The sequence below is a fragment of the Corvus hawaiiensis genome, chromosome 7 (assembly GCF_020740725.1).
Source record: "Corvus hawaiiensis isolate bCorHaw1 chromosome 7, bCorHaw1.pri.cur, whole genome shotgun sequence".
Taxonomy (NCBI): domain Eukaryota; kingdom Metazoa; phylum Chordata; class Aves; order Passeriformes; family Corvidae; genus Corvus; species Corvus hawaiiensis.
Window position 1 is genome coordinate 13,582,054 of NC_063219.1, and position 13,571 is coordinate 13,595,624.

General features: G+C 38.7%; 1 protein-coding gene across 2 annotated transcripts in view; it reads left to right on the plus strand.

The window, feature by feature from the left end:
* Positions 1-13,571, plus strand: part of BMPR2 (bone morphogenetic protein receptor type 2) — a 108,394-nt gene that overhangs the window by 75,514 nt on the left and 19,309 nt on the right. For both annotated transcript variants that reach the window (XM_048308730.1, XM_048308729.1), the window contains exons 4-6: positions 7,045-7,155; positions 7,670-7,761; positions 9,798-10,028. In XM_048308730.1, coding sequence (XP_048164687.1) covers positions 7,045-7,155; positions 7,670-7,761; positions 9,798-10,028 — 434 coding nt within the window. The remainder of the gene's footprint in view (positions 1-7,044; positions 7,156-7,669; positions 7,762-9,797; positions 10,029-13,571) is intronic.

A 13,571-nucleotide genomic window follows, 5' to 3' on the forward strand; every position in this document is an offset into this window, starting at 1 on the left:
ATTTTACTGACTTTGATCAGAGTCCATACAGCTGTAGTTGTTTTGAAGAATCAGATGTTACTGTTGTGCTGTGAAGGTTAAAGGATGGTGTTTTCCTTATGTGTTCGAGACTAACGTTGCTACCTACATGTGATATGGGAAATTAAAAAAATGTTAATATTTTGGTACCTATCAAAGACCACTTGGCTTTAAGACCACTTGGCTTTTGATATATAGCTATGAGAAATTCTGTGGGAACATACGTAATTATTTTTTAACTGATTTTGATTATATAGAATAATTGTATGTTTGTCTAAAATGTTTTTATACAATGCTTCTCTAAACTTAAATACACACATACATTTTCTAGAATTATTTACTACTGTGTGGCAGATACACAGCTGTGAGTCATTTACATGAAGAGCAGGCAGATTTCTTAAAGTGGAATGAAAAGCTTTAATAGCAATATAGAGATCTGGTGGAAATTTATGTGCAAATGTCCTTTATTATATGATCACAACCTTGTAAATATATAGCATTGAAACAACATTCAAAAGCCTAAGGTTTCATATTCAAATATTAGAAGGAAACAATATCGTTGCCTGCATAGTTTCAAGGCCATATCCTTTTGTGTGTTTGTGTTGGGATACAGCCTTTAATTATACAATCAAATCTTTCCTCTTGGGATTCCTAGTTTTCCAGCTTGGTTAACACTCACTGCCTTTTCTCACGGCTGTCTCAAGACGTCTCATCGTAATAGTGACCTCTCTGATGTCCCAGGGAGCTCTCTGGCCATTACAGTGTAGCACCTTGGATGTAGGGGTAGAGAGAAGTTCTCTGGACAGCTTTCAGCTGCCTTAGGGAGGAGACTAGCCTTCCTTGTCCTCATTTCCGATTCCATTTGCTTCATACCTTCTCATTTCAGTAATAGTATTAGGGAAACAATGTGTTAAATGGTGAAGTAGGAAATATGAGAACTCTGCCTGGGTTCCTCACAGTTCATCATCCAGGCTGGAATATTTTACCTCCAAGAGCACAGATGTGGGTGCTTGAACTGACACCATGACGTTGGCAGTGGTGAGTTAGTTGGTGCTCTATCCAGAGCAGCCTCCTGTCTGCAGGCCTCACAGCACTTGCTGAAGGGGAAGGAAGATAGAAGAATTGTGCATCCCCTTTCTGGCTCCCAGAAAGGCGTTCTCTGTATTTACAGACTCATTTGCCATTGGCTGTTGTTACCTGGCTTTGTCTCAGTTTTCTCTGATTTCTCACAACATTCTTTGGTCATAGGATAAACTCTAATTTTGAAGTATGGAAACAGGAAGCCTACAAAAGAGGCTTTAATTTTTGAAAGTTAGATTACAGAGAAATAAAAAAGTTTTTTCAAGCATAGGCACAGATTGGAATACTTTTGCATTAATTAATATTACAAGCTCATGTTTATAGTGGAAAAGTTACTTTGAAGAAAAAACATTCTTCCTGATACCATTAGCGCTGGCAGTATTCTTCATTCTGTGTCATTCCTGGGGAAGGTTAGGAAGGCAGCAGTTTGACAACTTCCATGCGTGGCAGTATGGAAGCTTAATCTACAAACCTTAATTTAGCACAGATATTGTATAGATGCTTGGAAACTGTTACGGCAGCAATGCCTGAGAAAAGAGAGAGAAATGTTTAATGCGATACAAGTGCCTGCAGGGAGTGTCCCAAGTGCAGGGCTGGGTTCAGCCAGATGACTCACTTCTAACTGAATACTAGAAGCATTTCTCTTCACGGTTCGCTCTGAAATACATTCCCAGTTATTTGTGTGTACCTTCTCCATACACAGGAGCTGTTGTACTCGGGTTTTTGGAACCTGAAAACAAGCTCTTTATTGATGATGAGGTCAGGACGCTTCTGGGAATGGTGGCTTGTTGGTTACCAGCTGCTCCCCAGACAGAAGGAGGTTGTCCTTCTGTTTTAACGAGTTGTGCTTTGTTTCTTTTTCTTACTTACAAAAGACAAAAAAAGGATTTATGCTGTTTGCTGTGATATTTCTTTGTGATGGGATTGGTAGACTTCAGTAAACTGCTGACTGCTATCAGAATTCCTGGCAAAATGTTTCAAGACAGAAGTGTGTTCGTGCTGGGTGTCTTCCACATGGCGCCTTTGCATTGCTGTTTGTAGAGGCAGTAGCCCTTTGAGCAGTGCTCCCTTTCCCATCCTAGTGGGATAAGAAATTGGCTCTTAAGGTTGTCTGGGCCTTACAGCATGTCTTGGTTTGGAAGACAGGTGTCTGCTAAGGAAGGCAGGAGCCCCCCTTGGAATGGCAGATGCGACCCCCCTTCCCTCCGAGTTGTTATAATTTTGAAATCAAGGGCCTTTAGGCAAAGATGTGGGAAATAGGAATAACAGTTCTTAACTATTATATATCTATATGTGTATAACCAGTCAAACAAAACAACAACAACTATGGCAGTAACAGCAAACACAAACCCAGTGCCAGCCTTCTCGGCTGTCGGGCCCTTTCCCCTCGGGTGCAGTTCCGCTCGCAGCCGGCAGGGGCGCTGGCGGCTCCCGGTGAGCAGGGCAGGTGCGATGGTTCCCCCGCGGCTGCAGGGGGCGCTCCGGAGCGAGCTCGGGAAACCCGCGGCACCGGTGCCCTGGGATCCCGGGAAGGGATGGAACAAAGGCTTCACAAACCCCTGGGCAGCCGATCCCGGTGTCCGGCCGGACCCTCGGGAACAGCAGGCTGGAACGGCAGGGACGAGCACAAATCCCGGGTGGCAGACGAGATGCATCCAAACAGGGAACCCCTCGGAGGTCGGGCAGGCAGGGTGAGCAGGGCTACAACGTAGCAAGGGCTCGAAGCAGCAGCGGGGGCAGGGCGGCCACAGCCCGGCTCCCAGCAGGGCAGGGAATGGCGGCCTTGGGATCCCGGGGTTTCTCCAGCAGAAGGAAAAGCAGCTGAAGAAAGCAGCCTCTCTCTCTGTCCAAACACCGGAGACCGACTGCCCACACACCCAGGTGAAACAAAAGAGTAGCCAGATGCACCCCACCCCCAATGGGTAGGTCTTTTGTTTTTCTTAAGTACCCAGAAATTTGTCCCCCTAGCAACACGTATGAGGAAAATTCCTTTAAACAGAAAAAAAACCCCAGGAGAACTCCTGAAACCCCAACACAGCAGTTTCTGTTGGTTTTAATTTTTTGTTGTGGCACATTTCTTTGTAGATCAGGGAGCCTAAGTTGAAGCTGGAAATAAAAGTCACACTTACAAATAGCAGTGAAACAAGCACCTGCACTAGCCTTGCTTTAAGTTACAGTAACGTAAATCTGAGGAAGCTCTGACAAGATCTTCTGTGTACAACTGTACATAGAGTTTAGCTCACCAGTCAACTCCTTAATTGTTGGATTTTCTAGAGTCTGCAGCTAATTCTGCTCTTTATGCTATTGCTTTTTTTATGCAATACATTGGTTTGGGAATAATACCGAGATACCAGCACTCCCAGTCTAAGATTTGAAAACAGTGTTTTTAAATCAGTTGGTATGTGTCACTAAATACCCAAATATTGGTAATGATTCCAAAAATTCAGGTGAGATTGTTGAGTGGTTGTTACGCATGTTTAAAGTCTCTTTGTACAGTGACATGATGAAAAACTAGTGAAGCTGTAGGGCAGGGTGTCTGGTCCTCGCAACTAGATCTGAAAAGCAGAGTCCACTGATTTGAGGGAGGGGTTGTTAACAGCTTAAGACCACCCAAGTCTTCGTTCAGAAAAATGTAATATCAAATCATAGCTTTCATAATGACTGTCCTAATCATGATGAGTCATGGTTGTTTTGGCCCAGACTGTAAGTTTATGGAAGAAAGCATGTACATTTTACATCCTTATTTCAAAAGTGCCTTGCTTAAAGGTTAGCGATTACTTTTATTGACCTACATTGATGTGTTTTTTGGGGAGTTAGTTAAAACGCAACTCCAAATAATACCAAGAGAAGTATGACTCTTGTGCATATGTATATAAAAAACATGTATGAATTGCTTAGAAGTAGATAAAAGAGGAAATATGAGCCTCTGCAAATGCCTTGAGAGGTCCTATGTGATTCTTAGCTAGGCATTTAAAGGTAAGTATCATGTGAAAGACTAAAGATGAAATATATCCAAAGAAAGAGAAGGATTAATAAAATTAGTGAGTTAATAAGAGTTTTCTTAAGTTTTGGAACGTTTGAAAACTGGGTTGATAAGTGACATATCCTTTTTGTTCTGTGTAAGAAAGATTGATAATCTGAAAACATCCAAAGTTACTGTTTTACAAAGCAGGTAGAGGGTTGATAGAAATAACACTTGGGGGGGTAGGTTGGAGCTGTCTGGGCCTCTTGTCATTGTGGGGTTTTTGTGCTTCCCTTTTAGTGTAGATTAGTATCATTTGCTTGTAGAAGTTGTCCTTGCTGGGAAATGACTGGCTGTCACACACAGCATTTTACTCACTCATGTTGTTTTGAGCTGCATGTTATCACTCCATTGAGATGCTCACTTACCCTTACTAAGAAATCTGTATTTATTCTTAAATTTATAGATACTGCTCATCACCCTGACAGTAGTAACTCGCATTGTAGGACTGATTTGGTTGTTGGAATGTTGACAGTGTTATTTTTAAATATTCATAAGAATTGAAAATTAGTTCAAGATAAGCCAATATGAGATTCTTATGAAACAATTCTGTTTAAAAAAAAATTAAAGCATTCTTTCCTCTTGAAGGCCAGGAAGGTCTGTGAGGTTACCTGGTGGTTGCACAGCTACCCACTAAACAGAAAAAGCCCGCAGAGGGGATGGTCCATCAAGGAAGGAGAAAGAAACAATCCTTTTTCACTTTGTGTTTTTCAGCTGCTAATGGGAACAAAATGTTATCTTGAGATTTTCTGGTATCTCTTCAGCCTGCAGAATGACACCATTCACAGGCTTCTAAGGGGAGTGTGCCAAGGCAGCCAGAGCTTCAGAGGAACTGTTGCTCAGGATGCCCTTGAACAGCAAAATCCCATTCCAGGGTGGAGGAGGGCGCTCCTGATGAGGCATGTTGTTAAGCCTTTGATTGTATAGAAAACTAAAGAAGAGCAATCAAACTTAGGCATCAGATGTCATTTGGCAAACAGTGGTGGAAATGATTGCTGGTTGTTTACCGATGGGAAGGTAGCAAATGGCTGTGCTCTAGTTGTGTGCAGTCAAGGAAAATAACAGCTGGGATTATAACAAAAAGGTCAGTCTCTCAAAACCTGCTACTTTTTAGTACATGCTAGGCACTGTCTTGAACTGATGCAAAAGCTACCACATTTAATATATATTTTAAAAGATAACCTGATAAAATGTAAATTCCATTCATAAAAATATGAAAGTCAAAACTACCATTTCCCTGCCAGCAGTTACTCATCTTCTTACACTTCTGTCATGTTTCATATAGCTTTGTATGATGTAACAGTTTCCTTTGTGATGTTGTGGGTTTTAATATATATGTATGTCTATGTTTTGAATTCATAATTTAGATGACAATTGTAATGTGTATCTTTTAATCTTCTCACTATGAAAGTCACAGCTCATATTCCTCATTAGCATTCTATGGCAATAACTTATTTTCTTAGTGAAACTTATTTGACCAAAACCAGTAGTGATGGTATTTCTTTCAACAGAACAAGTTTAAATTTGATGGTATCGTGATTATCCCCCCTTTTATTTAAAGGATAAATAAAGGTATCAGATATGAGCTGCATGTGGGTTTTGATAGGTGATTCTTCACATACTTCTGTCACAGCTGAAATTCTCTGGCATTCTGTTTTACCAGCTTTTTATTATTTCCCCTTACTGGTATGGTTATGTAAAAATGACAGTTGACACTGGGAATTTGAAGCAGTGAATCATGTTGAATTTCTTTTAAATACAATTCAAGGAAAGTGAATTTGTCAGTTTATTCAGCTAGTGTAGACTGGGATAAAGTATATTTCAGTCTCACCTAGAAGTTTATCCAATGTTTAAGTCTTGTGTGCATTTTATATTTTGTGGTTTTAGTGTAGTTAGATCTCATTACAGTCTTTTTAGGAGTACTTTTTGCAGTATATAAGACATGTTTAAACATAGTTCCCAAACTTGGTTTTGAAGCCAAAGTAAATGAGGTCTTGTAGCACCACATTCCAGTGTTTCTGACATCAGAAGAGTATCTGCACTAATAATTTTTTATATTAAAGTGGCTGGATTTTTTATATGCCTGCGAGAAGCAAGACTGGGGTCTGACATGGAGAAGCATTTCAAGGCGCTAACAAATGTTTTCATGAAATCATTTTCCTTCTCTGGGGAAATAAAAACCCAACCAAGAAAACCTGAAAAAGCAAGATACTCACATTCTGACAAAAAATCAAGTGCTATTTTACAACAGGCTCAATAAAACTAGTTTTATTTAATTTTGTTTAGTGTTTTGGTTTTGCGTCAGGTTTCCTGCTGCAGTCTTTAGAGATACCTCTTTTTGTGTATTAAGAAGTAAGAATTATGCCAAAAATTATCTGAGCACTGACACAAAACAAATCAAAACCCCACAGTATGTTGAAATATATGCGTAAGTGGACTTACGTATGTTGTAGGTATTTGAGTCTGAAACATTCAATATTCCTCATATTTGCAGCCCAATTAGCAAATTCATGAGATTTTTGTCCTGGGAAGAGCAACAAAAGAACCTTGTAAAGGTTACAGACCTGATGCATACCAGAAACTGGATCAAGGCACAGATAGGAGGGCAGAACTGCATCAACTTGGCCTTGTATGGCAGGGCTGAACTTTGCCAGATAGAAGGAAGAATCACTTTCTGCTGTCAGTGCCTCTCTCTACAGGGCAAGGGCAGACCGGGAAAAGCTGCCAGTGAACGTGTGCCCAGCTGGTTTTGAGCTGATTGGCTCTTTTGCCATCCCTGGATTTTGAGAGAAAAAAGTTTAGTGTGATGTTTGGCAATCCAGAGTACATTTTTTCCCCTCATTGTTGTAATAACAATTACATGTTTTATAGTGTTTATTCTTTCAAATTTACAATTTAATAGTCCTCATCTTGTTTGCTTTTAGATTCTTCTCATTCTTTTCATCGAGATGAGACCATCGTTATTGCCCTGGCATCTGTGTCTGTACTGGCTGTTCTGATAGCTGCTCTGTTCTTTGGATACAGGATGCTTGCAGGTAGGGATTGACAATCTTCTTGCCTTTGTTATTTTTCAGTTGTTCATTTGGCTATTGCTCAAAGTTATACTTAGGTCTTCTGTTCTCCCCACTCCCTATTACCTGCTTGTACATAATTCTGCTCCCCTTTCTCCTCTCTGACATTTTATGGTGATATCCCTTTCATAACAGTTTGGAGAGAGTAATGAGTTCTCTAAGCTGCCATTTTGGGACCCATTTTTCTTCCACAAATCCTCTGCTCAGCACAGCTTAAGTGAGGTGGTGAACATGCTTTATAGTTTTTGCCAGTGACTTTAAATTATCAAAATAGTTGTGTAGCAGGTAGTTTGTAGCTTATCAGCACCTTCACTGCTCATTTTGCTGACTTTGAGAAGATTTTACAGGACTCCTTTTTACTTGTTACATCCTTGCCTACAATAAGTAATTCTGCCAGGTCCCAGGTAAGTTGCATTTTTTTCACTTGGAGCATGTCCAGAAAGGAAACTCTCTGATTTCCTTGTCACCTCTTCCCCAGGAGACCGTAAACAAGGTTTGCACAGTATGAACATGATGGAGGCAGCAGCATCAGAGCCCTCATTGGATCTGGATAATCTGAAGTTGTTAGAGGTAAATATTCAACTCAGTTCTTAATCTTCATTTTTATTCAATATAATGCTTGTGGTCATATCCCAGGCATAGCTACAGAAATGAATGTGTCAATGCTCCTGTAATGTTTTCTTCTAAATCACAGTTTCAAGAAGAAATTAAAATAAAAAAGGGTTACTGCGTGTACATTTTGTTTAATTTTGTTAGTAATGTTGTTGGTATTAGCTAGAAATTGTTTTACCTTGAGAACAAAAAAGAAGCACTGTGAGGTAGTGGGGGAAGTTAGAATGTGCTATATTTCAGCATTGCATCAAAAGATCTATTTTTGCTTGACTCTGCTTGCTTTTAGTACAGTGTCCTACTGTAGGAATTTGAAATTCTTTAGTAACACTCTTGGAATATAGAATGTACTGCAGATAGGGCAGTATATTTCAGTAGTGGTGCATTTATGTGTAGTCATTCTTCAGTGTTATCTATCAGTCTTACCTATCTCCATGGCAACTAGAGGCCAACCAGAACTTTATGCTCAGCTTGGTGTTAGATGTATCATCACAAAACTGCAAAATGTTATGCTACCAGTTGGTATGCTTGATGGAACGTACGGAATTTTTAAAACCTTTTAGCCAGGAAAAAAATGAGTAGAATGACTGAGATGCAGAGTGGTACTTTTCTTCTTTTTCCCAGTAGAAACTCCACCTAGAGATGCAGACTGCAGACGTGCAGTGTGAGCTGCTCTAATGGTGACAGCAGACTGATCAGCAAAGAACACTGGGTGTCTTCTGCCAACAAAATAGTACTGGAGGCAGTTTACAAGAGTCTAACAATGTGTATTGTAGGTGTGTGCAAAGCCCCAGATGAAAGCACCTGTACTGATAATGCAGTCTTGGAGAAAGCAGTGACTTTCTCCAAGTCTGAAAGTTGGTAGAGAGATCTGCTATGGTGTCTTCTGTCCTGTTTCTTGTATCCTAAGGAGCTGACCCCTCGCCCCCAGTCACAGGGTGTTGCAGGACAAATGTTTTAACCTGGGCTTGCTTTTTGACATCTCTGTGGGTAGATTACATTCCAGGTTTGTACCTTGAACTGACTTGCTGCTGCTTTGCGACCCAGTGGTATAAAAGCACTGAGAAACCAAAAGCCTCTTCATTAAATGAGACTTTATTTTTGAAAACTTTCCCATAAAACAATTATATCATCTTTAGAAACATTACTTTTGTTATCCCTTCTGTTTTCTATTCCTCCTCCATTTGTAAGTATTTAAAAAGAAAAAAAAAAAAAGGCTCATGAAATCCTTACAGTTTCATGTATGGGTCTTCCTGAAAATTATTTTAAATAGGTACTTAAATTCTAATGTAGTTGGAATTTTTTGAGCTTTAGAAATTAGGGCTCTTCCTGAAGGTGGTTGTGCATTTTGGTTTAGAGTAGAGATTGCATCTTTCTTCTGCAGTTACTATGGAGATGTGAAAGGCCATTCTTGAAGACTGCCTAACACACTGGGAGCTAGAATAAAGATTCACAGGTAGTCAGGAATTAATTACTTCTTTCTGTTAAAATCTATTTACCTCTTTTGGCATCTATTTTGCGCTACAAATGCATATTTTGTTATTACTAACCTGAAAGGTACAGCTTATAAACTGTCCTAAACAAAAAATGTTTCGCCTGATGTCTGTGATCTATGGAGTGAAATGAAATTGATCACGTAAAAAGCCGTAAATCTTTAGTAGGCAAAAGTTAGTAAGAGAATTAGCAGCACAGAACACATGTATTTTATTGATTCTGTATATAAAAGTACGGAATAGATTATTTATGATATATTTACTGGATATTCAGACTATAGATCAATTTAGTAAGACCTGTGTTGGCTTGTGCTGAGGTTTCCAGCTCCAAAATAGCTTTCATGACAGCATTCTAATTCTGGTTTTATTACAAAATATTCACTATCTTCACTATTCTTACAGTATAAGTCAGGATAAAAGTTGGCATACAATTATTGTAGAGTGAAAACTTGGGTTTTGTCTTCATTTATTATTTAGTGAACTAATTATTTATATTTTTTGCAGTTGATTGGCCGGGGACGATATGGAGCAGTGTACAAAGGTTCCCTAGATGAACGTCCAGTTGCTGTGAAAGTATTTTCTTTTGCTAATCGTCAGAACTTTGTCAATGAGAGGAACATTTACAGGATTCCACTGATGGAACATGATAATATCGCCCGCTTCATTGTGGGGGATGAGAGATTCACTGCAGACGGCCGTATGGAATATTTATTGGTGATGGAATATTACCCCAATGTAAGTGCTTCAAAGAAATCAATTGGGTTGGTTAAGAATCCTAAGAATAGCCACATAAAAAGGATGTACTTTAGGTTTTGGTGGTGCTTCTTGCACAGTAATGTAAAAATAATCCATATAAATGACAATTTTAATGCACCTTATTGTGGGTTACTGTAATAACCTTTTAGATTTCCCAGTTAGTGCTACCAAATGTAGTCTTAGAAATTCTTAGCTCTGGAGTATTTGCTCTTGGTTGTGGTGCAAGGTTTTTTTAGTCAATTCTGTCCTTATTCAAAGACAGAATTTGAAAAGTTGTTTTTACTTCAAAATAATTTAATAAATTAAAAATTTCTTAATATTAAGACATTCTCTCTGTCTTATGACCTCACTCAATAGCTGTAAACAGAGGGATTTTTTACAGTGAAATGTAGTAGATCCAAGATTGTTGTCAAACTACTTCGTAGCAGTATAAATCATGGTGCCTTTTTATCCTGTTTTCTGCTTTAAAGCTTTCTGTGGCATATACTGATGATGTAGGACATGTCTTAAGAAGGCATCCTTACTTTCTGGAACCATATCTTCAAATCTTCTCAGCTAACTGAATGCTTACATTTCTCAAATTCATGGATTAGGGTACTTAATGTTTTGTGTGTGTACACACATATACAGAAACAGAAACATTTAAAAAATATGCAGTATGGATGTGAGTAGCTTTCATGAAAAATCGTAAAATGTATATGGGGGTTATATATATGAAAATGCAAAAAATTGTGCCACAATTTATCTTGGGGGTTTTTTTGCCTGTGTATGGGAAAGAACTGTAGTAATTAGTTAAATAATGGTTTTTTAAACAAGCTTTTTGGTCTGAAGTAAGCAAACTCATATTGTATTTCCTGCAAGGTGTAAAAGGGGATGGCTGAAGCCTGATCTTTTATGGAGGCAGTAGGACAAAAGCTGCTTATTTGAATCGCAAAAAGGAGCAGAACAGTGCTAAGTAGGAGTAATGATGGCCTGTCTTAGGGATTTTTAGGCTCTATGTATATGCTTGTGTTGAAAGTTAAATGCACCCATGTAAACACATACCTTAAACATAGGTATGTATTTACACACGTACACACTATATACAAACTGAAGGCAACAAAGCACAAATACATAAACAGTGTCTTAAGTGAAGCTTTTAAGTGAGAATGCACTTGATCATGTCAGCTTGTAAGAGACAGGCATCTAAGAAGAGATTGCAGAAACTAGAAGCAGCCATGAAAAAGGTCGGTCGTGCCCATACCAGATGGACAGGGGCAAAGCATGTGACTCTGACAAAACTGGCATATTTTCATGTAATTGAGTTAAGTAAAATCAAGTGAGTATTCTTTTCATGGGAGGGCACAGCATAAGTGTCTTCACAGGTTTTGCTGTTTTCTTGAATGAAAGGATTTTCAGTTGAAATGTAATTTGATTGAAAACTGTGTCTTGTTGCTTATGTAAACAGGCTCTGTTAATGAGCTGATTAAATGTACAGATGAAGCTTATGACATCATATTATCAGATTCTTTCCCAATGTGGTATTAAGAACAGCAAGATTAGTCTAAAATCAATGCACTGGTTGTTTGGAAGTCATTGGAAAAAGTGCACAGCAGGTGTAATTAATGCACAGTGTGATCTGTAATTCAGTGAGCAGATGTTCTGCTGTATGTGGAGTTAACAGCAGAAAAGGAAGCCTTCTGTGGCAGCCCTGCTAGAACAGAATTGCAGTGTTCAAACTGGAGCCATAAATCTGATTTCAATAAGGACTAACCAATACAAGATGTGCAGGTGAAACATTCCCCATCCAAAACATCATTCTCCCTCAAAATACTTTCCTTCCTGAAAATAAGAACACACAAACCAGGGCATTTTTACATAGAAAATTTTTCTTGATGGTGAAAGCAAGACAGATAGGTTTGACCCAGGTTGTGTTTTTATCCAAACATGCCTTCAGATCAAAGGAAATAGACAAGTGAAAGGAACCATAAGAGTATCAACCAACATGCTGTTCTGATGAGACTCTGAGGTGTAGTAGGTCAGTAAGGGAGTCAGTTGTGAGGGATGACATAGTAGGAAATATGTAACAGCCACAGAATTATTGCCCCAGTAGTCAGACACTCATGTCCTTTTAGAACAACAGACAATTTGTTGTAGAACACGAATAGAATCTCTGTTAAAAATACCAGTTTTATCAAAAGTTGTAATCAGAACAAATATCCCCAATTTAACATGTAACTTGTGACTCTTAACAAGATAGTCTTAATTACAAATATATCTCTCTAAAACTTTTCCTGGTTATCATTTTTATTGAACTTCACTAAAAGCATAAAACCACAGCCTTCAGCTAGCTTTAAAAACATCTGGTAGTGGGCAGGCTCTGCAGCAGAAAGATCTTGAAGCTCGTTTAAGATCTTTATACAGTGAGTATTTCCCAGTCACGTCATGACAACAGTCCTGTGGCCTTCATTAGAATGGGCTGGAATCTCAACCCGCTAAGCCAAGAAAAAAACCCAAGCTGATGACATTTGGAGACTAATAAGAGTGCTTGTATTTCTTAAAAATCTGTAAACAATAAGGAAAAATATGCAATTCCTTTATTTCTAGGTGGATTCAAAGCTTTTTTTATGTATTACAGAATCTATTTGAAGTTCATGTAACAGCATTTTAAACAATGAAAAACTACTTGTGTGAGCTTGCATGAGTGACATTCAGTCTGTGTTTTCACCAAGGATGTTGCCTATTTAGGGGTTCCTTGTTCTGCACAGACTAGGTCTGAAAAGGTGTAAGACTTTCATGATTCTATTAAGAAGTGTCAAGAACTTGATTTTAGTCTTAGTACTGGATTAAAAAAATGTTGAATACCTTGGTCACTTAAATTCTGGTATCTGTGTGCCTCCATCTGAATTGTGCATGTGTAACATACCCAAGTGTCAACTCTAGAGGGATTCGTACCAAATTTTATGAACCAAATGTTACGAAACTTACTTTGCAATGATACGTATTTAGTTGCATCTGATGTTACGCATTGGTGCATCTTTAAGATTACAGACTTAAATAGGGTAGTTTGTAGTCCTAAAAAATATAACAAGCATGCAGAGTTAGCCAGATTGTTCTTCATGCTTGAGGATTTAGTTTGTTTAAGTATATTGTCATTGGGGACGGTGCATCCAACGTGTCACAGTTTGCAGGGTCTGGCCCTGGTTTTGGATAGCAGTCTCAGTTTCTAGAGTATCTTAATATCATAATTGGCACACTTCCTTCTGGTTTGCTTAGAGATTTCAAGATAAACTACTAGAATATCCCCCATTTTATACATGTAACTGCCCTTTCAAGAAAAGGGGAACATGGCATTCTTTTTTTCCATGTTTCTTCAGTGCATGTGGACTCACTCCTATTTGGAATTGCCTTTGGGGTGTTCTTGTTTTGATGCATAAATAGATAATAGCAAGTGAGAGATGTTGAGTACTCTGTAAGGGATAGTGGTCTAAATCCCACTTTTTAGAAACCCAGGCTGTTACATCTGCAGTTACCTTTATTCTG